The 21,924-nt window shown below is 42.8% G+C and overlaps 2 protein-coding genes across 6 annotated transcripts; one reads left to right on the plus strand and one right to left on the minus strand.

Annotated features, from left to right (window-relative positions):
• Positions 1 to 495: 495 nt before the first annotated feature.
• sh3yl1 (SH3 and SYLF domain containing 1) lies at positions 496 to 8,375 on the plus strand. Of its 3 annotated transcripts, XM_085802949.1 has the most exons (9): positions 496 to 622; positions 1,088 to 1,201; positions 2,143 to 2,207; positions 2,417 to 2,529; positions 4,476 to 4,604; positions 4,708 to 4,852; positions 5,699 to 5,861; positions 7,937 to 7,960; positions 8,153 to 8,375. In XM_085802949.1, the coding sequence occupies exons 1-9, from the start codon at positions 496 to 498 to the stop codon at positions 8,359 to 8,361; spliced, it is 1,089 nt and encodes a 362-aa protein (XP_085659075.1). In that variant the 3' UTR covers positions 8,362 to 8,375. The 3 variants fall into 3 exon arrangements, with proteins under 3 accessions (XP_085659075.1, XP_085659083.1, XP_085659092.1); XM_085802957.1 differs by lacking the exon at positions 7,937 to 7,960; XM_085802966.1 differs by lacking the exon at positions 7,937 to 7,960 and having other exon boundaries at positions 8,159 to 8,375.
• Positions 8,376 to 10,299: 1,924 nt separating this feature from the next.
• Positions 10,300 to 20,429, minus strand: LOC146990498 (solute carrier family 22 member 13). Of its 3 annotated transcripts, none has more exons than XM_085794816.1 (9): positions 20,402 to 20,429; positions 18,640 to 18,733; positions 18,350 to 18,504; positions 16,628 to 16,796; positions 16,401 to 16,503; positions 15,643 to 15,788; positions 14,086 to 14,297; positions 13,621 to 13,981; positions 10,300 to 10,483 (listed from the first exon to the last, which is right to left on the minus strand). In XM_085794816.1, exons 1-9 carry the CDS (start codon positions 20,412 to 20,414, stop codon positions 10,375 to 10,377), a joined length of 1,362 nt encoding a protein of 453 aa, XP_085650942.1. In that variant the 5' UTR covers positions 20,415 to 20,429; the 3' UTR covers positions 10,300 to 10,374. The 3 variants fall into 3 exon arrangements, with proteins under 3 accessions (XP_085650942.1, XP_085650948.1, XP_085650934.1); XM_085794822.1 differs by lacking the exon at positions 20,402 to 20,429 and adding an exon at positions 19,925 to 20,339; XM_085794808.1 differs by lacking the exon at positions 20,402 to 20,429 and adding an exon at positions 19,925 to 20,339 and having other exon boundaries at positions 18,640 to 18,737.
• Positions 20,430 to 21,924: the final 1,495 nt, after the last annotated feature.

A 21,924-nucleotide genomic window follows, 5' to 3' on the forward strand; every position in this document is an offset into this window, starting at 1 on the left:
GAAAAATACTTACTACATACTACATACATACAAAAATAACAAAACAAAACAAAACAAAAAAACATACAAAACAATACATACATACATACATACATACATACAAAGATCCACATTATAGAAACAGAAAATTACAAAATCTATCTTCTTTCTTATTTTTGCTTCGTACATGATATAAAGACTATGAATTGGTCACAGTTTAGATTAGAACGGAAACCAATATATCAATCAATAAGTGTTGGGTTTGTCTATTAACCTTTTAAAATCATCAGTTACTTTAATGTGAATTTTCTCTCAAAGAAACCAGGAGGAGAAACGGTGATGCTTCTTCTCCTTCTTCTCCTCTGAGACGATGTTGGAGTTTGCTCAGCGTCTCTGAGCTGAGCTGGGATCAGTTGAGGAGGACAAAGAGTTCGTTGATGAACGCTGTCGACTGCAGATCAGATCGGCAGCAACGGGTCAAACACTGTGTGTGTGTGTTTATTAACACGGCGTGTAATGTGTGTGTTCCCAGTGAGTAACCCCATCCCGGCCAATCTGAAGTCGGAGGCCAAGAAGGCCGCCAAGATCCTGAGGGACTTCACTGAGATCTCTAACAGGAACGGACCTGACAAACTGATCCCAGGTCAGCATCTGTTCATTTTTGTCCCTTTAAACTTTAAAGGTGAAGTTCACAGTATTTTCTACCTTTTAACACTGATCCGTCTTCAGTTTCCTGCAGAGCTGCACTCAGGACAGTTTCAATAATCAAAGTTATTGATTGTTAAACAGTAAAATGTTGAAACTCTACAACAGAGATGGGTGTGTACTGTACGTAACCGCTGATTGGTCCGTTATCAGATGACTCTGCAGCAGCTTTCAAAATAAAACCAGAAACTCGGTCAGATAAATAAAACAAGAACAAAACTGGAATGAAATAAAATTCACAACGATGAAACTGGGGCGAAATAAAAACGGATTTTCCAGATTTTAATATTCCTCACCATAAAAACCAGGTCACGTCTTAGATAACAGGATGTTCAATGAGGTTTAAAGGTTTGAAGGTGTGTGTTCAGTGAGGTGTGTGTGTGTGTGTGTGTGTGTGTTGCAGCTCATGTGATAGCGAAGGCCGAGGGTCTGGCCATCATCTCGGTCATCAAGGCCGGTTTCATGATCACAGCCAGAGGAGGAAGTGGCATCGTCATCGCCAGACTGTCAGACAGACGTAAGACCACACACACACACACACACACACAGCTCTCCCTGCAGCGTAACGAGCTGCAGTCATCTGATGTGTTAGTGTGTGGATGTTAATTAGCTCGTCCGCCGGTGGCGGCCGTCACATTCTCCACGCCGTGTGCTGACGCTACGCTCCATTTTCCGGCTTTTTACACCAAAGGAGCCGTGGTTCAGCCAATCAGATCGCAGAGCTGCACGTTCAATGACGAGAAGAGGAGGAGGAGGAAGTCTTTGAAGTTGTTTAAGGGATAGTTCAACATTTTAGCAAATTGGCCCATTGCCATAATCCCTATAGTCGTAGCAGTAGGTTCGTTACCTTTAATTGTCGGTGCAAGCTATTTTTAGAACGGCGGAGCAGAGCCGTGAGCTGCTCAGAGCTACGCTACGGAGGCTCATGGGATTTCTTGGTTTCCCTCATCAAATACACAATCCAACAACTCCACAACGCTCTGGTGGACAAGTTGTGAGCTGCACATTCACCACGCTATGAGATAATAACACAACGTTACCAGACAGAGTTGTTTTAGAGGGAAATTCATGCAAAACCGCTGATGTGCGTTCCTGTCGGGGGCAGTTTTTCATCAAACAGTCTCTGTATTTACCTCTAAAACAACTTGTTGGATTGTGTATTTGATGAGTTTGATGAGGGAAACCAAGAAATCCCATGAGCCTCCGTAGCGTAGCTCTGAGCAGCTCACGGCTCTGCTCCGCCGTTCTAAAAATAGCTTGCACCGACAATTAAAGGTAACAAACCTACTGCTATGACTATAGGGATTATGGCAATGGGCCAATCTGCCAAAATGTTGAACTATCCCTTTAAACATGATATTGATCTGATCTGAATGACTAATGGAGAAGATTTAATTATTCCTGTGTTTTTATCTCAAAATAAATCAAAATTAAACCAACATTTCTTCTCCTCCTCAGGTTGGTCGGCTCCGTCTGCCATCGGCATCGCTGGTCTGGGCGGAGGCTTCGAGATCGGGGTGGAGGTGGGTGATATTTAAAAAAAAAAAAAAAAAAAAATCTACTTAATAAAAGAACAAACACAGGCACACGTTGTTATGTTTGCTGTGTTGGTGCACTCAAGGACCTGACAATTGTTTTTGTTCCGGTTCAGAGGCTTTGAATGCACCACTTTGCTTCAAAACAATGTCACACTTCACATGTCAGATTGTCCCTGAATGCACCCACTGCGCAGGTGTCGGACCTGGTGATCATCCTGAACCAGCGGCGGGCCATCGAGGCGTTCACCAAGGGCGGGAACCTGACGCTGGGCGGGAACTTCACGGTTGCCGTGGGACCCATGGGCCGGTGAGCGAGCGCCTGCACTGCACTCTCACCGTGTCTGCAGCTTTAAACACCTTTAATGTTCAGTCAAAGACGGTTTATAAACCAAGACCCCCCATGACCAGTCAGCTTCCTGTATGATGTCACTAGGCTTCTGCACGGCCACGCCCCTTTAGGGAGACCAGAGGCAACATAGAATGTATTGACTCCAATGGGACAATTTAACGTGAACACCAATTATGGTCGGGTCTTTCTCCCCACAGTCACTGAAGTAAATTTTGGACTCATTTTTCACAAGCCACATCTCTTCTGAACAGTTTGACACCAAAATGGCAATTTTCAGACGGACACATCAGGAGAAAATCCACTTTGTTCAAGACCTGTCTCTGTCTCTATGACACACTCTCGCCAGATTTGGCACAGATCTCCTAGGCAACGTCAAACAAACGGCCGCAAACTCCCGTGAAAGTGATTTAAATTATTTTTGTCACGCTAAATATGATGCTAAAATATCTCACTTTCATCTACCTACAAATTGTATAAATTCACAGACGAGGTGGGGTGACGTTTGGCCACGCCCATTTAGAGAGACAGGAAGTGTAACCATTTCTATCATTGGAGCCTCTCATGGAGGATCTTTCCATTTATTGAATATCTTTGGTTCAGTGTTGATGTGAATTACAGTTTAGGTTTTGATGTTTTCGCCTGGAGATTTACGAGGCGTTCAGTGGCGGTCGGTCGTGGCAGTTACAGAACCGGCTGTGATTTACTTTAGATTGATGATGTGTTTGGAGGTTATTTTTAGAAACAACCAGGACAGAGTCGTCTCTCGGAGCAGCTCGACAGGTTTTGGCGCGTGTTGGCAGGTGTGCGTGGGCGTGGCGAGGTGTTTGAAGAACAGGTAATGGGAGCGGGGAGTGGGGGTGGAGGGGGGTGGGGGGGTAGCCTGTCTGTTCCAGCTGAAGAACTGAGCTGTGACAAACGGTTGGTCTGAGGTCTGAGGAGAGGACGTGAACAGAAACAGAAACCAGAGGTTGAGTCTAGAGACGGGGAAACAACAGAGGAGCTGGGACGGTGCCAGGTGGAACACCACGGAGATAAACACCTATATGATGATGAGTTCCCATCAGCCACTGCAGCGCTGGATCAATACACCGATCACATTCAGAGCTGGGCTTTAAAGGGATAGTTCAACATTTTGGCAAATTGGCCCATTGCCATAATCCCTATAGTCATAGCAGTAGGTTTGTTACCTTTAATTGTCGGTGCAAGCTATTTTTAGAATGCTACGCTACAGAAGCTAATGGGATTTCTTGGTTTCCCTCATCAAACTAATCAAATACACAATCCAACAACTCCACAACGCTCTGGTGGACAAGTTGTGACCTGCACATTCACCACGCTATGAGATAATAACACAACGTTACCAGACAGAGTTGTTTTAGAGGGAAATACAGAGACTGCTTGATGAAAAACTGTCCCTGAAGGCAACGCGCATCAGCGTTTTGCACAAATTTACCTCTAAAATGTTTAACTATCCCTTTAAATTAGACTTAATTGTCATTGCACAAAGTACAACAAAATTCACTGTGCCATGCCTAAATAAAAGAAGCAAACAAATACACAACCCATGCATGTACACAATCATTCAAGTCATGATATAAAAAACATAAAAAACAAATAAAAAAGGATTTTGTGGACAGTATTACACTGATTGTCCCATTTATTGCACAGATTGGTTGGTGTTATTGAGTTCTTTTTACTCTTTTATTGTAAATATGTTTATTTTAGTATTGTTTAATCTAATTGTTCATTAGTTATTTAAATGCAAACAATAAATGTAGCTACAAATTCATATGTTAATGATTAAATTGATAAATCCAGATCTGTGTTTCTTTCCTAAGTGCACTCGTGATGCGTTTGAGGACGTAGGATTGTGACGTTGTGGTGTTTGTGGTGGTCTCTGTCAGGAACGTGGAGGCGGACGTGGCCGTGCGCAGCACCGCGGCCGTGTTCACCTACTGCCGCTCCAGAGGTCTGTTCGCTGGGATCTCGCTGGAGGGCTCGTACCTGATCGAACGCAAAGACACCAACCGCAAGTACGAGGCCACACACCCCCCCACCTGAGGGTCTCAACCTGAACAGGAAGTGTGTGTTAATGAGTGTGTGTGTGTGTGTGTGTGTGTGTGTGTGTGTTGGCAGGTTTTATTCACAACACATCCGAGCGACGGCGATTCTGAACGGAGACGTGGAGCCGCCGTCGGAGTGCTATGACCTGTACACCGTCCTGGACGCCTACGCCGACGCCTACACCTCCGACTGGAGCAGCAAGTACATGGGTCCAAAGGTACTCTATTAAATGTTTCTGTAAAGACAAAATAAGAATTTATAAAATAAAGATTTGTACTTTTATATATATAAAAAGACAGAATGAGTAAAATCGACATGTGTTCAGATTCAGAGCAGAAAGCAGCATCTAAAACTGAGTGCTCAAAGTTCCCACGCTGTCTGTGTGACCCTGAAGTCACAATTACAAATTTAACTTTTTTTAAAATTCCTTTTTGTCATTTATTATCAATTTATTATTATTCACTTGTCCAACTTTTGCACATCCACCTGGATTTAATTGTTTTTCACAGTCGAATCACAGAGCAGAGTCCCACTCAGGTGGTCGTGTTGCCTTCACTTGCCTCCAGAAAGGTGCAGTAGATTTTAAAGATGGACGCCTCCTCTGCTCCTCCACAACCCGTTTTTTTTTATATATTTCATGACGCAGCAGAAATGAATGATAAACATGACTCAGCAGATTTCACTGGTTCAGTTTTGGTCTTTCTAATGTTTTCTACAGGTTCACAGGTTGATTTACAGCCACTGTCCACTGGATTATTATTATTTTTTTATGTCGTACAATTTTAAAATCTTGAGCTCGTTCACCACATTTGTCTCTTTTGACATTTTTTGGGAAAAAATGAAAAGAGAAATATATTCTTTTGGGTTTTTTTTTTTATGTGAGGAAATGACGTCATCTCCATGTCAACATCTCCAGATGTCGTTGACTTTTCCCCAAAACCACAGAGTTTTCACTTTATTTCAGATGTTGTTTTGATTTTTGTTTTTTTTGCTATGCTTTATATTAAAATCTCTCTTTTTCTCTTTTCTCCCTCCCTCCCCCTCCTTCCCCCCTCGCTCTCAGTCTGCTCCGTCCAGACCTCCAGCTCCTCCAGCTTCCAGACCAGCTGCTCCCAGACCAGCTGCTTCCAGATCAGCTGCAGACTCCGCTGCACGTTCAGGAGCAGGAACAGGAAGTAAGAACGCCCTCTACCCATCCATCTCCATCTACAAGTCTGAAACCTCAGGTGAGTTTCTCCTCCTCCTTCATCTCCTTTTCTCTCTACTTTACCTCCACTCTTCTGTCTTTCATCTCCTTCTTTCCTTCCTCGTCTCCTTTACCCTCCTCCATCACTTTCTTTCTTTGCTTCCTTGTCTCCTTTCCCCCTCCCCCATCGCTTTCTTTCTTTCCTTCCTTGTCTCCTTTTTCCCCTCCTCCCTCACTTTCTTTTTATCTTTCTTTCCTTCCTTGTCTCCTTTTTCTCTCCTCCCTCACTTTCTTTCTATCTTTCTTTCCTTCCTTGTCTCCTTTTTCTCTCCTCCCTCACTTTCTTTCTTTCCTTCCTTGTGTCCTTTTTCTCTCCTCCCTCACTTTCTTTCTATCTTTCTTTCCTTCCTTGTGTCCTTTCCCCCTCCTCCATCACTTTCTTTCTTTCTTTCTTTCTTAGGATAGGATAGGTTTTATTTGTCATTCTTATGCGTCACATAAAAACGAAATGATGTTTCACACATCCACCGTTCGAGATCAAGATCAGTACATCTTTCTTTCCTTCCTTGTCTCCTTTTTCCCTCCTCCATCACTTACTTTCTTTCTATCTTTCTTTCCTTCCTTGTCTCCTTTTTCTCTCCTCCGTCACTTTCTTTCTATCTTTCTTTCCTTCCATGTCTCCTTTCCCCCTCCTCCATCACTTTCTTTCTTTATTTCCTTCCTTCCTTGTCTCCTTTTCCCTTCTCCATCAATCTCTTTCTTTCTTCCTTTACTTCCTTCCACTTTTTCTCTCCTCTCATCTTTTTTCCTGTTTTTCCTCCATTGCCTCCCTCTTTTCCTCCTTCACCACTCTCTCCATCCTTCTCCACCTCCTTTGATGGCTGACAGATGATGAGATCAGTGTTTTTGTTTCTACACACACACACACACACACACACGAGGATCTGTGTGTGTGTGTGTGTGTGTGTGTGTGTGTGTGTGTACTCAGGTCTGTTATTAACTCGTAACCTTGATGAAGCAGCCAATATCAACACACACTGACACATTAATAATTCTGTGTGTGTGTGTGTGTGTTGAACATTAACAGGATAGACACGTCCTGTTTTTATTTCAGTGTTTAAACACACTGATGATAATGGCGTTGATGATTATTATTATTATGGTCTGTTTCTCAGGCTGCAGCTCCCTCTAGTGTTCACAGCTGCTTCCCTCACTCTGGTTTAACAGACTGAAGTTCATAAAGTTCATACTTTTACAAAATCTATTGAATGGTTGAACGTTAGAGTGAGGATTAGTTCAACCTAAACCATATATGAGATTAAAAAGTCATAATTAAGATGGTCATGGCTGGTGGGGCCGGTTGCAACAACTGCCATTTGAATATGGAAGCACATTATTTGATATCATACAGTGAATAAATCATCTAAAAGTAGAGTACATGTTTAATAAAAGGTTTTTTTGTATTGCAAATAGTTCCATTCTTCTTGTCTCACACTAAGCTGAGTTTTAATACCACTGGTAGCTTCTGCACATTGACTCGAGGCCTACAGTATGTTCTACGCAAAACAAAACTCCAACTGTTCACTGATAAATATTACTAAGATATTACTAAATAACTAAATAATACTGTAGTATTATTGTAAGACAATGCAAATTTACTATACTATTATACTATTACTATTACGATTGTATATATACTACTATACTATGCTTATTGAGACAAAAATCTAAAGTTAATCAGTGCAACTGTCCCCAGGTTTGGGGTCAGTTGCAAATTCTTCCATTCAAATGAATATTGTGATTGATGTGTCATATGTAACCATCTTTAAATGGTAGGGCTAATTAGCAGACACATGTATGTTTAATCTATCAACATTTGGTGAGTCTAGTCCAAATAAATGTAAATGTAAATGTACTTTATTTATACAGCCCTTTAAAACAAACCTTTCAGTGTACCGAAGTGCTTTACAGTGGGTCATAAAATAGAAGAACAAATAAAAAAACCAAATAGTGTCTGAGTAACTGAGAAAAATGTGAAAAGTGAGTGTGGGTAAAGTGCAAATCAAGCGTGCACACACCTTTCAGCTCCTACTTCCTGTTTTCTTTTTGTTTCAGGTCACTCTGCCTCCAGAAACTCTGGTACGACACACTTTATTTATTCATTTTTTACATGATACAGCTCTAAATGTTAGACTTATTGCTGCTTTTGTTCTGTCTATCACTTAAATTCTTTGTATTATCCCTTTATTTTAACTGTACAGCAACAACTTGGGTTGTTTTTAAATGTGCTCTATTAATAATCTTGATTGACTGTATATTGTTCCTCTGTAGGCGCAGCAGCATCAGCGGGTGGGGCCGGTGGTCAGCTGGTCGTCACGGCGACCCATCCGTTCACAGGCCAGCAGCCCGGCGACCTGAGCTTCGTCCCCGGCGACCGGATCACCGTCATCACCAAGACGGAGTCGCAGTTCGACTGGTGGGAGGGGCAGCTGGACGACGGGCGGGTTGGGATCTTCCCCGCCAACTTTGTGTCGCACTGATCATCACGGACTGAAGCTGAGGCGCTGCAGCTAAGCAACAGTCTCCACGGGGACGAACGATGACCGGTTGTTGAAGAAGTTGTTACGAGTTTTCCTTTATTGCTGATGGGATTTTTTTTAGATGATAATAATTAGTTTTCTGGAATATTTCTACAGTTTATTACAGTTTTATCTCCAGACCTTGAACGCAGCACTTTAAATTAAAACTTCAGTGGTGAGTTCAGGGACCTTTCGGAGAGTTGGAAATCTCCACTAACTGACGTCGGCTGTTCCAGACGTCTCTTTGTTTTATTTGGGGTTTAGTTACTGAGTTCTGGTGATGGTGACGCTGGCAAGTACAAAATAAAAGTGTCATTTCCCTTCAGAATAAAATAAAATGAGGAAGAAACACAAAACATATTGTACCACAATAAAATTGCACTTTTTATTTCCATAAAAAAGCACTTTTCAAACTTTTTTTTAAATATTTTTTTTTACAGGAATCAGTTCTGGGATCTGTTACTGTCTCGCTCATTTATTCAGTATTCTTGGTAACTTATAGATTAGACTCCAGTCTAACACTGTTATTTACAGCACCAGTGTGAAACAACCTGATGGTAATAATAATAAGAGTAAATGTGAATAACATCAAGACAATATGGAGGGTTCAGTTTATAAAATGATTATTAAACTGATTACACTGAGACCAGCAGTGGCTCTGGGTTCTATTTAATTTGTGTCAATATTCAAAATGATGTGCTGTGATTTCACTTGTCAATACAAATGTCTATATGGAGCCACCTAGGACACATGGGAGAAAAAGAAATTGATTCAATTTAAGTAAAGTTTTTTAAACTTTATTGTCCCTCAAGGGGAAATTACTAACCTAAAGTCAAACCATTGCTTAATATGTAAAAAATAAAATAAAAATGCATTATCACAAAAGTCGTCACCTGCCTTGAGTCAATTACCATTTCTTTAGTTGTTTTTTTTTGTTTTTTAAGCACATTTAAAAATCAAATGAGTCGTATCACACCATTTTAATGAAGGTGTTGTGGATATGTCCGCAAATTAAAATATATTATAATAATTGGGATGTGGGCTACTCTCACCACAGTCCTACATTTACATTCATATGTTTCAGGTTCTTTAACAGTAGGTGAGGTTGTTGCACTGTATTAAAAGCAGAACTAAAATCAACATCCCTCCATCTTTCTTTCCTCCCTTGAACAAATCTGTTCACCCCATCTTTCTTTCTTTCCACAATCCCTTTTCCCTCCCTTCGTCCTTACTTCTTCTTCCTTTCTCTTTTGATCCAGTTGATCTGATCTGTTCCCTTCCCTCCATCTTTATATCCTTCCTTCTTCCTCGATCGAATCTGTTCCCTCCGTCTTTCTTTCCTTCCTTCTTTCCACAATCCCCTTTTCCTCCCTTCCTTCTTGGCCCAATCTGTTCCCTCCCTCCATCTTTCCTTCTTCCTTACTTCTTCTTCCTTCCTCTTTTGATCCAATTGATCTGTTCCCTCCCTCCATCTTTACTTCGTTCCTTCTTTCCTCCCTTCCTTGAACGAATCTGTTCGCTCCCTCCATCTTTCATTCTTTCCTTCCTTTTTCCCTCCCTTCTTCCATCTTTCCTTCCCTTTTCCCTTCCTTCCTTCCTTCCTTGCTCCTGTAGTTCCTGCTCTGTGACAGCAGAGGGCAGAATAACGTGTTGTAACTTGAACATGAGTGAGTCTGTGTACAGTAAAAACACCACCAGGACTTTACTTTTACGGAAACACTTCATTTATTTCCACAGTGATTAAAAAACAAAAACACAACAGGAGAATAAAACATGACGAGATTCTTCAAGTGTTGAAGAAAAAAAAAAATCCTCCAGCATCATCTGAAGGGTGAAAATCAATGTGACTGAGTCTTGTACAGTATAAACGCACACACATATCCACACATACACACACACTCTTTGGTCTTTTTAATTTAAAACCAGAACTAAACACAAACGGAGATCAGACTGAATCGCTGCAGTCAAAACAAACTAAGCCTCAGACGGTGTGTGTGCACGTGTGTGTGCGTTGGGTGTGTGTGTGTCGTCTTTCTCAGCGGGGACCATCTCTGTTTTCCTGGTTTGGCTGCTCACCAGCTTCCTGGAAACACACACAGACACACACACATGAAATCAACGTAATGATTCACTCTGCAGCTGTTAATGTGTGTGTGTGATGTAATTCATTTCCTTTCTCGCCCAGCGTTTGAATGTAGTTGATCTTTAAATGCTCTGAAAGTCTGTTGCCTCCTGGTTGAAGGTACAGATTTAATTGTGAAGCTGCAACGTGACTAAAAAAACAAACTCTGGTAACGACCAACGTGACCCGGCTCCTGCACAGTCGCCTCGCCGCACAGTCGGTGCTTTTATGAAGTTTAAACCCAGAGGTCACTGAGGTTACTGTTTTATTTTGTTCCTATGCAGAGAAAATACAATAATATTAAAGGGATAGTTCAACATTTTTGGCAAATTGGCCCATTGCCATAATCCCTATGGTCATAGCAGTAGGTTTGTTACCTTTAATTGTCGGTGCAAGCTATTTTTAGAACGGCGGAGCAGAGCCGTGAGCTGCTCAGAGCTACGCTACGGAGGCTCATGGGATTTCTTGGTTTCCTTCATCAAACTCATCAAATACACAATCCAACAACTCCAAAACGCTCTGGTGGACAAGTTGTGACCTGCACATTCACCACGCTATGAGATAATAACACAACGTCTTTTATTCAGGCATGACACAGTGAATTTCGTTGTACTTTGTGCAATGACGATTACCACTCCTATAAATTCTGTAATATTCGCCTATCCAAGGCGTACCCAAAGTAAATTGAATGCTGTTCTTGAACTGTTTGGAGAATATGGATGGGCTTGGTCTCTTTTGAAAGGTAACACTCTGAAGTTTTTCCCCAAACTGAAATAATCACTATAAGTGCTATTATCATTGAGTAATCTAAGTTGGAACACACTGAATTAGAATGTTTTTATTCTCGCCTGAATTTTTTTGTTGCAATCAGATGCCTGAAGATGAGTGTAGCTGAGAATTTTAGCTGGAAAACACAATGGGACTACAGCACGAAGCCTTACCTGGCCCCAGTTCAAATTTGATAACAATCCTGCTAAAAATTAGTATTTTACACATGTTTTTCTAAGTGTATATCTAGGCGTTTTCCTAAAATTGCCATTGAGAAACAATACATGCGCCAAAGTGCAGCTTTTGCAAAGTTACGCATGAAAATGGCAGTGCTGCCTTTTCCCAGGGACCATGAATGCAGCACATCGTTTTTTTCGGAATTTCATTGGCTATTCAATGCATCAGTTGCCATCGGGATCGGTCCCTATTGGCTGAAGCCATTCAGCGCTGTCGGAGGGGATGTTCCTCATCAGACACAGCCACTCATTCGCTATTGCAGGCGGCAGCCGGGGACAGGGAGCTTGTGATTGGTCGAGTGAGCTGTCAATCGAAAGGTCAGAGTGCAGCGCCATTTTGTGAAGTGAAATAAACATTGGCTGCGTTCCAAAAACAGGTTGAGTTTCCCTCGCTCACTTGCCCTCAGCCCTTGCTATGACGTCACACGGAGGCCACTTGGAGAGTGGAGGGAAAGTGGGCGGGGGAGGAGTAGAAGAGGTAAACGGAACGCACCTGCCCTCGTTCACTAACAGCTGGGACAATCACTGGTCGACCACATGTCGTAGGTGTAGCGCTGTAGGCTACTGCCTCTTACGGGGGGATTGGCCGGTTTACGGTGAAAATTCAATAGGCTACTCTATAATATCAATACTACTCTTTCTCTCTGTCTGTCACTGATGATGAGCTCTGCTTCATCAGACCAATCCTGATTAAAATCCCTTATAAAACTAATCAACTCAGGCACAGCAACTATGTGAATATGAAACGTCAGATTAAAAAGGCTCTTTAGACACGTTTTTTTTTGTGACAAATGAGTTTGCCTATTATATATCTCTATTAGCCTACCACTTGTAAATAGTTTGTTCTGACATGTCACTGCTAAACTAGTTTATTGAATTGAATATTTACTGACCCCTATTATTTATTTTCTTCTTTGGTGGTAAACACACAACTGGTGCTTGAGGTTCATTATCGCCACCGCATGGATGTATTTTTCGTGCACCACTGCAATGCATTGTGGGTGATATACAGCTCTGGAGTGACCATTGATGTTGACTTGATCACTCAGCCCTCAAGGGTCGATCTCACCAAGTTCACTTTAGCTGTTTAGAGAAATGGAACAGCCCTTATGATGGCGGCGGGGATTCCCCCGAGGGCAAGTGCTGAGGGCAAGTGAGCGAGGGCGACTCAACACGCTTTTGGAACGCAGCCATTGTTTTCATGTAAACGCCGGACTTATGAGGAGAAATAAACGGATTTAGTGGATATACAATGCGTAATTTCATAAGATGCAGCAGCAGGATGAGGTTATCTACCGGTACAACCGTGTGTTTTGGACTAAATACTTTACTGGATTGGATTTACTGGACTTTTCTGAATGTAACGACACCAAGTTTGTGGGGAAACCCTGTGATCCTGAGCCTGCCCTGACACAAATCGTGAGTTATATCGGCTTTTTACGAACTTTGTTAGCATGTTTATAGTCTGATTCGAGTGTTGCTGTGATGATTATATTTAGGAATGGTCGGCATATCTTTAATCACAAGAGTTTTAGCTTTCCAACGATATGTGGCATGACTATTTCAAGTGACTGGTGACATCCTCTATGACACCTCCCTGTTTAAAACCCCCCCGGGGGCCCGCGGGCGGGCCGTTGGAATGGTAACAGGTTAAGTCTAATTTAAAGGGATAGTTAAACATTTTAGAGGGAAATTCATGCAAAACCGCTGATGCGCGTTGCCTTCAGGGACAGTTTTTCATCAAGCAGTTTCTGCATTTCCCTCTAAAACAACTCTGTGTGGTAACGTTGTGTTATTATCTCATAGCGTGGTGAATGTGCAGGTCACAACTTGTCCACCAGAGCGTTTTGGAGTTGTTGGATTGTGTATTTGATGAGTTTGATGAGGGAAACCAAGAAATCCCATGAGCCTCCGTAGCGTAGCTCTGAGCAGCTCACGGCTCTGCTCCACCGTTCTAAAAATAGCTTGCACCGACAATTAAAGGTAACGAACCTACTGCTATGACTATAGGGATTATGGCAATGGGCCAATTTGCCAAAATGTTGAACTATCCCTTTAAAATAACAGTCTAAAAAGTAAGTTTCAGTTTCCCACCTTCTGCTCCACAGGGCGTCCATGTTGGGTGGGGGGGGCCTCGGCTGCCGGTCGCAGTCCTCCACCGTGTCGGGAAGCGGGATGCCGCTGGTCTCCGGGAGCAACAGGCACAGGCCGCAGCCTACGATTGGCCCGCTGCTGTACACGAGCATGGCGGCCAATGAGATCGCTCCGTTGGGGTTGGGCGGGACGAGAGAGTTGACCAGGCAGCCGAGACGGAAACACAGGTTGACGAGGGACACGCAGCGCTGCCGGACCACGGTGGGGAACAGCTCGATGCTGTACAGCGTGGAGATAAAGATGGCGGCCAGGATGCAGAGTTTTCCCAGCAGAGCTAAACTCATCACCAGCACCGGCTCACCTGTAAATACCACCAATCAATACCTGATCAATAATCAATAGCAGGACAATTTGGAGCCTTAGAGACCAAGTTCATTAAGTTTAATTGATCTGGTCTCGTCTCACCGTGGTATCTGGACAGCAGCAGCGACAGGAAGCAGGCCGCGCCGCTCAGGAACAGAGCGAGCATGCTGATTGGCCGGCGGCCCAGACGCACCAGTGGGACGAGCAGACACGGAGCCTCTGATAGGCCGGAGAAGAACTGGGCGGAGTAAACACCGACGCCGAAGGAGCCGATGTTCATGCAGATGCCAAAGTAGGTCAAGGCCGACGCTGTGCTGCAACACACACACACACACACACACACAGACACACGACAATCAATAGGTCAATACATTTACCGATCTGAGAGAATAATAATAGAATAACGTTTATTAATGATTCTGTAGCAGGTTGTGATTGGTCACTGAAGCTGATTCTGTGCGTTCATTCATAACATTCAACTCACTGCACACAGTCCAGCTAATCAATATCTGATAATCAGAGACGCAGCCTGAAGGAGGAGGGGTCAAAGGTCAAATTGTTGAGATTCCAGATTTTCAAACCAAGAATTTTATCTGGTCCAGACGTTTTCAGCGGCTTGTGGTTTTAAACTAACACAAATCAATGAATATTAAAAAGCAAACTAATGTTTTATCATTTAAAAAATTGGTCACATTCAACACAGACTCATCAAAAAGTGCAAAAAAACAATGACGAAAGCTTGACACTGAACACAAACTGAGGTAGTGGCAATACCTTTCTCCACTTTTAAAATAAAAAATAAATCTTCATCATATCTAAACACACAAGTGCAAAAAAAAACAACTAAAAACAACCAACAGGGCTGATTATCCAGACTCAACAAACAAAGTTTTCATAAACCTTAAAAATTCAATGATCTTGTGGACGATAAAACCGCTGAAATGATGTATAAAGTAAATAATAATCTGTTTCCAGACGGCGTCCAGAGGAAGTTTCAGACTGGAACCAGAAGATATGAACTAAGACGGTAGACGGACTTATATAAAGGTACGAACAAAGATGTATTCATCAATTAAAGGAGTCAATCCATAGAATGATCTAGAATTAGAAATAAAACTATGTAACACACTTAACAGATTCAAAAACTTATGATGCCTACAACTTCTGGGTCAAAGTGCATTATATTGCTTTGTTGTGTTTTGTATCTAAACTTTTATACTTTGTCTATTGTACTTGTTTTTACAAGACCGAAATAAACCCACTAAACTAAACTAAACTAAAAAAACTACTGTAGGGATTTCTAAAGGATCTATAATATCACAATTAAATATTTTCACTCTGTTCTCAGTTCACCCTCAAATATTGTTCAGTTATTACAACTGTTTTGTTTATTATTATGTCTTTTTTCTATATACTGTATATATTAGACTCCATGTGGTGAGCGACTCTCTGACTCTTTGACCTCGTCAGCTGTCGGTCTGTTGTCACACCTGTGCCTCAGGCTCCTGTAACACCACATGGGACTCAGAGGGACGTTGAAATGCAAATACATGTATGTTCCCCCGTTGACCCCCCACCACCACACACACACACACACACACACACACACACACACACACACACACACACACACACACCAGACAACCCCGTGTGTGTTACCTCAGGTAGCTCATGATGAAGAGGCGCAGCAGCACCGTCGGGTGTCTCAGGTGCATGATGTCACTGGGGGCGTGGCCTCCCGGCGCCTCCTCCTCCTTCTGAGCCTCCGTAGATTTCTGCAGGTCAGACCAGGCCGAGTCCAACAGCTGTGCACACACACACACGTAAACATCTGTGATCTGATAGTGATAATGGTGTTCTGGGGTTGTATTTATCAATTGCTCAGAATTCCTCTGAACACGAAGAGTCGACTTATGAGTAAAAAAACATTTAAAAGTTAGATATCAAGCGTCTAACTCAGACTTTTAGTAAAGTGTACGACTGAATCTGAAGTGTCAGTAAGAGAGAGTTACCATGTCTCAGTGAAGAGTTAAATTGCCAATAGGAGTGAATATTTAACCATATTTCTAGAAAATCTATCTAGAAAATAATACAACTATGGGAATGAATCAAAAATAAATATTTCTAATCTTTCCAGTTCATTAATTCAGCGTTAACGTTGTTGGTGAGTTGACGTCTCTTATTAAATCAGAGACAGGGACGATTCCTACTCCGTCCAAACGATATCGCTCATCATCAAACAAAGACAGAACGTCCTTAATCTGCTCAGTCTAGAAAATTGGTGAATTATCGATTTTGGGTGAAGTATCCCTTTAAGTTTGAGAGTCGGACTAAATTCCACTAATTCTCAGCTCCAAGACGCTTTGATCGATACGGGTCCTGTTGAACTGAAACTGATCGTCTGTTTGTTTGTTTACCAGGTCCAGACACTGTTTATCTGCTGGGCTGTTGCCGCGGTAACGGTCCAAAACATCCGTCCTCCTCTTCAACAACAACCAGCGTGGCGACTCGGGGATGGAGCTGGAGTGAAAAAGAAGCAAAAGGACATGTTTCCAAAGAGCAGCACAGAAGGTGTGTAACGCAGCTGTGTGTGTGTGTCTGTGTGTGTCTGTGTGTGTGTGTGTGTGTGTGTGTGTTGGCGTACAGGAAGAGCGGCAGACAGACGACCTGCGGCAGCGCCAGCGACAGGTGCAGGTGCGTCCAGGTGGGGCTGAGCCAGGCCAGCGGGGCCCCGGCCATCGTCCCCAGGCTGAAGCAGAAGGGCAGGAAGGCCGGCGGCCAGAGGCGAGCGCTGGGCGCCGTCCACTCCACCGCTGCAACAACACACACACAGGTTTGATTTTATTGGTCACACCGGGCGGGTAGTGATGTCACGATTATAGATTTTCCTGGTACGATTATTATGTAATAATTCATTTCACAACACTATGAATGTGTAAAATCAGAGATGGTCAAAATATAATTAAATTACCAATTATTTACACAAAATATTTTAAAGGTCCAGTGTGTAATAATTAACAAGGTTTATTGGAAAAATCTGAATATATTTATATAAGTGTATAATGGCTTTAAAATAGAATCCGTTTGGTTTCCGTAGCCTTATAATTCTTCTTTTATATCTACATATAGGAAGGGTCTTGCTTTAGAGAGCGTCGCCATCTTGAATCTGAACACTGGCTGTCATGGTTTTACCCCCAATTTACACACTGGACCTTTAAGTATCTATTAATATAGGATCAATTATTAAGTGTTTGCCATTTTCAAGTCATTAATTGTCATTTATACCAAATATTTAAGTTTATTCTAATCGTTTTTTATTTATTACAAATACGCTAACATTTAAATTCCTACCAATTCAATGTTACAGCAGGTAAATGGACCAGTATCTGCGCATTTACCTTTACCTTTTTTGGAGAGTGATGGCATTTATGAATCTTTATGATCAACTAATTGTGGCGATTAATTGTGAAAACGAGTAATCGTGACATCTCTAAGGGCCGGTTCACCAGTGGTTCTGGATTATTGAGACAAACCTGATAAAGACCGATGAAACGACATGAATTCATTTTTACATCATGTTCCAGCCTCTGATAATAGGAGCTCAGGATGTTGTTGGAGGGTTTAATGAACCCGCTGCCTCCGACGGCCTGTCAGTCCTTCCCACAAAACGTCAAAGCCGATCTCAGCGGTGGCCCGGATGCCAGAGAGCTGCAGGACGCCATCTTGCTTCATTACCACTGAGCCCCGGTCAGCGTGACTCTATCTGGGACACGTGCTCTTGTATCAGCCGTGTGTGTGTGTGTGTGTGTGAGCGTATCCCACCGTGGTCCAATAACACTCACCATACAACCGGTGAACCACGGCTCTCTGAGGCCAGAGTGGGTCTTCAGTCAGAGAGGTTTATTTTGAAGGAGGGGGGGGGCAGAGGAAGAAGGAATGTACTTTAAAGGGACAACGAGGAGTTTTCACACTACATTTATGAGCCTCCGCGCACCGTGAAATTCTTTGACCAGCGCAAGACAGACTCATGTTTTCATTCATCAAGAATTAAAGTCAGACCGTCATAGTTCCGACCATAAACGGCGATTCGGCTGCGTTATTCTCATGACTCACCACGAAACCGAAAGTAAAGAAATTTCCGCCACCACTAATAATAACAAAATAACGATAGAGACAAAACGATATAATTATCGAAAATGGGCCCATTAACAAGTGTGGGTAACGTAGATTCATCCACATTAACGTGAGACTTTCTTTATAACCAAATAGAAACTCCTCGTTGTCCCTTTAATCTGAAGCTTTTATTCTTCAGTTTTCACTCTTGTGTTGTTGTTGTTGTGTGTGTGTGTGTGTGTGTGTGTGTTACCCAGGCTGAAGGAGCAGATGCTGATGCAGCAGCAGCAGACGCCCGTCAGGCAGCGGACGGCGAGGAAGAGGAGCGGCTGAGGAAGCACGGCGGGCACGAGGCCACACAAAGCCTGCACGCACACACACACCAGTAGCACCGGACGCTTGCCATAGCTGCACACACACACACACACACACACACACACACACACACACACACACAGAGCACAGCAGCACATCAACAAGGTATCTGTGTATTTATATTAATATTATTATATGATTAATGGAGGTGTAAAGGGATGTATATACCGGTCAGAGATGGCTCCTCCAATCAGAGAGCCCAGCAGCAGCCCGACCATGTACACAGTCTGACCATAGGACAACCAGTCTGTCCAACCACACACTGACTGACACAAACACACACACACACACACACAAATAAATTACTTCAGACAAACTGTGACCCCCCAGAATAAACTGTTCGGTCCACATGGTGCCCTGGGGCTGAAGTCTGCTCCTGCTCCAGGGCCCTCAGGCTGCACCCTGACCCCCCCGACCTCTGAGTTTCTGCAGACAAACACCTTCACTTCAGTTTAATATCTCATTTTAAATTGTTAGAATTTAAAAAATATCCTCAACTTTGGATTCAAACAATGAAAAAATCCTAAAACTCACCGTGGCTCAAGTCAAACCTGTTAAAAAGTTCAAATGCTTTTGGATTTAATGTAAATGCAGTGTTTAAGATAACTATACCAAGGTCGTATCTGGTTCTTATTTTCCATATGATTGGTTTTATTTTTATTTCTTTAACCCTTGAAATCCAAATCTCCAGCCCTTGTGCTAAGCTAGGCTAACTTTATCAACTGTACTTGTGTCCTCTGACTCTTGGTTATCATCTGCCAAGTATTTATCTTTTCCTTTAATCTTTGACAGTGACAGTTGATGAACAGCTTCAGGTTGCTCATTAACAGTTGGTCTGATGAGTTGTCTGCTGTTTTTGACTCTAAATACTTGAATAAATGTACAGATTCCACTGTTAAGGCCAGACACTTACAGGCAAAAACATTGTTTTATCGTGCACTGATCAATTTTAAGATTTTGGGCTATTTTGCAACACGTCTTTTGCAACATTGTAGAAAGAAATGGTAGAAAATCCACATTAAGGTCGTTATTGTTACTTCATTTTGTAAGAATGAAGTCAAAAGTAGATTTTTTTTTATGGTTGGTGACAGTATTTTCTCATTTACAGAGTGATAAAAAGAGAAACCCCCCCCCTCTGTAAAAAACGTTTGCCTCTAATATGTCAACAAAATAAAACAAGAATTTTGAAAGTGGCTTTATCCATTGTTCAGATTTCTGTTCTGGAAATATGCAAATTAGGGCATATTTCATTAGATACTGCCTTATTTACACATTACATTTGACAAAAACTTGTAATACCCCAAATATAATATATATTTTTTACCCTATTCACCTGTAATGTGTCACTTTGAGTGAACCGTTATGTACGAATGTGTAGAACCGTTAACTGTCAGTTAAACGTTAATTAACGGTAATAGTACTACTTCAGCTCGTGGACGTAATCACCACTCACGTCTCGGTTCCCGCTCTCGCTGCTCCAATCGGCTTCGCTCTCCGAACGTTCGAAGGGCCGTGATTGGTTGCTCTCCGCCGCCGAGTCGGTACTAGTACCGTTGTCATGGCGACAGGCGGTGATGGCGGCCGTGAATATGTCGAGAAAGAAGAGGAAAGACGTGAAGACAAAGACGAGCGAGAGGCGCCAGTAGACGGAGAACTGCAGCGGAGACATCCCCTTCAGCCCCCTCATTGGGCCGGCGTGACGGTGCGCTGAGCTCCGGCAGCGGGTCAACTTTAAAAATGGAGACCAGCCAAAAGTTTTCTCAGGAGCTCCCCATCTCGTTTGTGACACGGTGTGTGGCCGAGCAGCTGCTGCTGTCACTGGGGAGACGCTTGTTGAGCTGCCAGAGCCAGAGACGGACTCACAACCAGCCAGCCAGCCAACCAACCAACCAACCAACCAACCAACCAACCACAGACGGCTCAAACTTACTCTGAACTTTCATCCACAAGTTTTGTTTTTGTTTTTTTTCTTTCTTTCCCCGCCCTTTTCTCTCCTCATAAGGAGAAGGAGTGGAGCAGTGAAAACATGGCGGCGCAGCGACACGACGTGGTCAAGTGGTGCGTTACACCAGGGGAGTCGAACTCAAATACACGGTGGGTCAAAATTAAAAGACAACAACCAAAAAAAGGTACAATTGCACATATTTGAACCCGAAACTAACACGGTATTGCATATAAAACAACACTTACCATTAAATAAATCAAAAAATCAGTAGGGTTAATTTCTTATGGCTCTATCTGCAGCTTCCCATAGTAATTTCTAAGGGATGCACAATGGCAAGAACTTTGACCGAATAATACTTTTCTTTTTATTTGGTCCTTATATCAAAGTTTCTTTATTGTCATTGTATACATATAGAATACATAATACAACGAAAATATATAACAGGGACTCAGCTATACAAAATATAATAACGCTTTCTGTGTATATGAAACAAGTTCTAATGAAGGTAAAAAATAAAATAAAAATGATGTAGAGAAGGGAATGAACAAATAATAATATTAATAGAAAAGAGGAGAAAGGAGGGAGGGATAGTTTTCTTCTTTGATCTTAAAGCAGAAGTAAGTGGTCCGGTCGTTTTCGCTAATGCTGCGTTCCAGGCAGGCTTTTGAAACCGTAAATTACAGCTTCAAGTCACAACTTACGACTTTGTAGCGTTTCAGGCAACCCACTCGTGTTTTTCCGACCTGTTTTACCGGTGAAAGTCACTATAACGGCCACTCGTAACTTCCGACCGGTGAACTCGTACCAGATCGAACTGGTACCACTTCACGGTCGGAAAAATACGAGTTTCCTTGAACGCACCATAACAGTCCTCGTCGCTACGTCGCCACATTCACGGCGTTCCTTGGCTGCACACACAGCCCTTCATGCCGTTCTCTCTCCTCATTGGATAAAAACTGTAGGATACGATAAATGTTTTCTCCTCGGCTCAGAGCAGAGCAGAGGGACTGACAGACCCGTGTTTCAGTCCAAACACTCTATGTAAGTGATTGCTGTCGGAAGATATAACTATTTAAGACTTATATTAAAGCTGGCCTGTGGAGTTTATACATATAAAACAATGTCCGTTACATTGCAGCCACTGCCAAACGACTTATTAGGATGATCATTGAACGCATCTCCACCACACAACAGTCCCTGGTTTACCCAGGAGCGCAATTGCCTCTGAGGAGCGACTTTCCCGCGCTGTCGCACAGGGAATTACGCATGCAACGCAACACGTTCGGATTTGACGTAGGGTTTAGAGCGCTGGTAAACAGAAGAGAAGAAGAACATGTTATCTTATTTTTGTCTAGTCTGATATGCAGCCGGTGGAAGCACTGACACTGCAAGCCACCGAGCCACCGTGCCACCGTGCCGGTGTTACACCGGAGAGGAGGAGACCCGACGGCGGATTCGTCCCGCCCCCCTCCCCCCCGACACGCACCGCACCGTAACTGGAGAGATCC

The sequence above is a fragment of the Trachurus japonicus genome, chromosome 2, assembly GCF_045865225.1.
Source record: "Trachurus japonicus isolate A0001 chromosome 2, Traja_1.0".
In the NCBI taxonomy this organism is placed as follows: Eukaryota; Metazoa; Chordata; class Actinopteri; order Carangiformes; family Carangidae; genus Trachurus; species Trachurus japonicus.

Coding starts and splice junctions, on each gene's coding strand:
- LOC146990498 (XM_085794808.1), bottom strand. CDS start 20,158: ATGAGGGGGCTGAAGGGGATGTCTCCGCTGCAGTTCTCCGTCTACTGG. Junction 16,797..18,349: donor CATCTGCTCCTTCAGCCTGG/GTAACACACACA, acceptor GTGTTGTTGCAG/CGGTGGAGTGGACGGCGCCC. Junction 14,298..15,642: donor TTCATCATGAGCTACCTGAG/GTAACACACACG, acceptor TGTGTGTTGCAG/CACAGCGTCGGCCTTGACCT.
- sh3yl1 (XM_085802949.1), top strand. CDS start 496: ATGTGTGTGTTCCCAGTGAGTAACCCCATCCCGGCCAATCTGAAGTCG. Junction 1,202..2,142: donor CGCCAGACTGTCAGACAGAC/GTAAGACCACAC, acceptor TCTCCTCCTCAG/GTTGGTCGGCTCCGTCTGCC. Junction 7,961..8,152: donor CTCTGCCTCCAGAAACTCTG/GTACGACACACT, acceptor GTTCCTCTGTAG/GCGCAGCAGCATCAGCGGGT.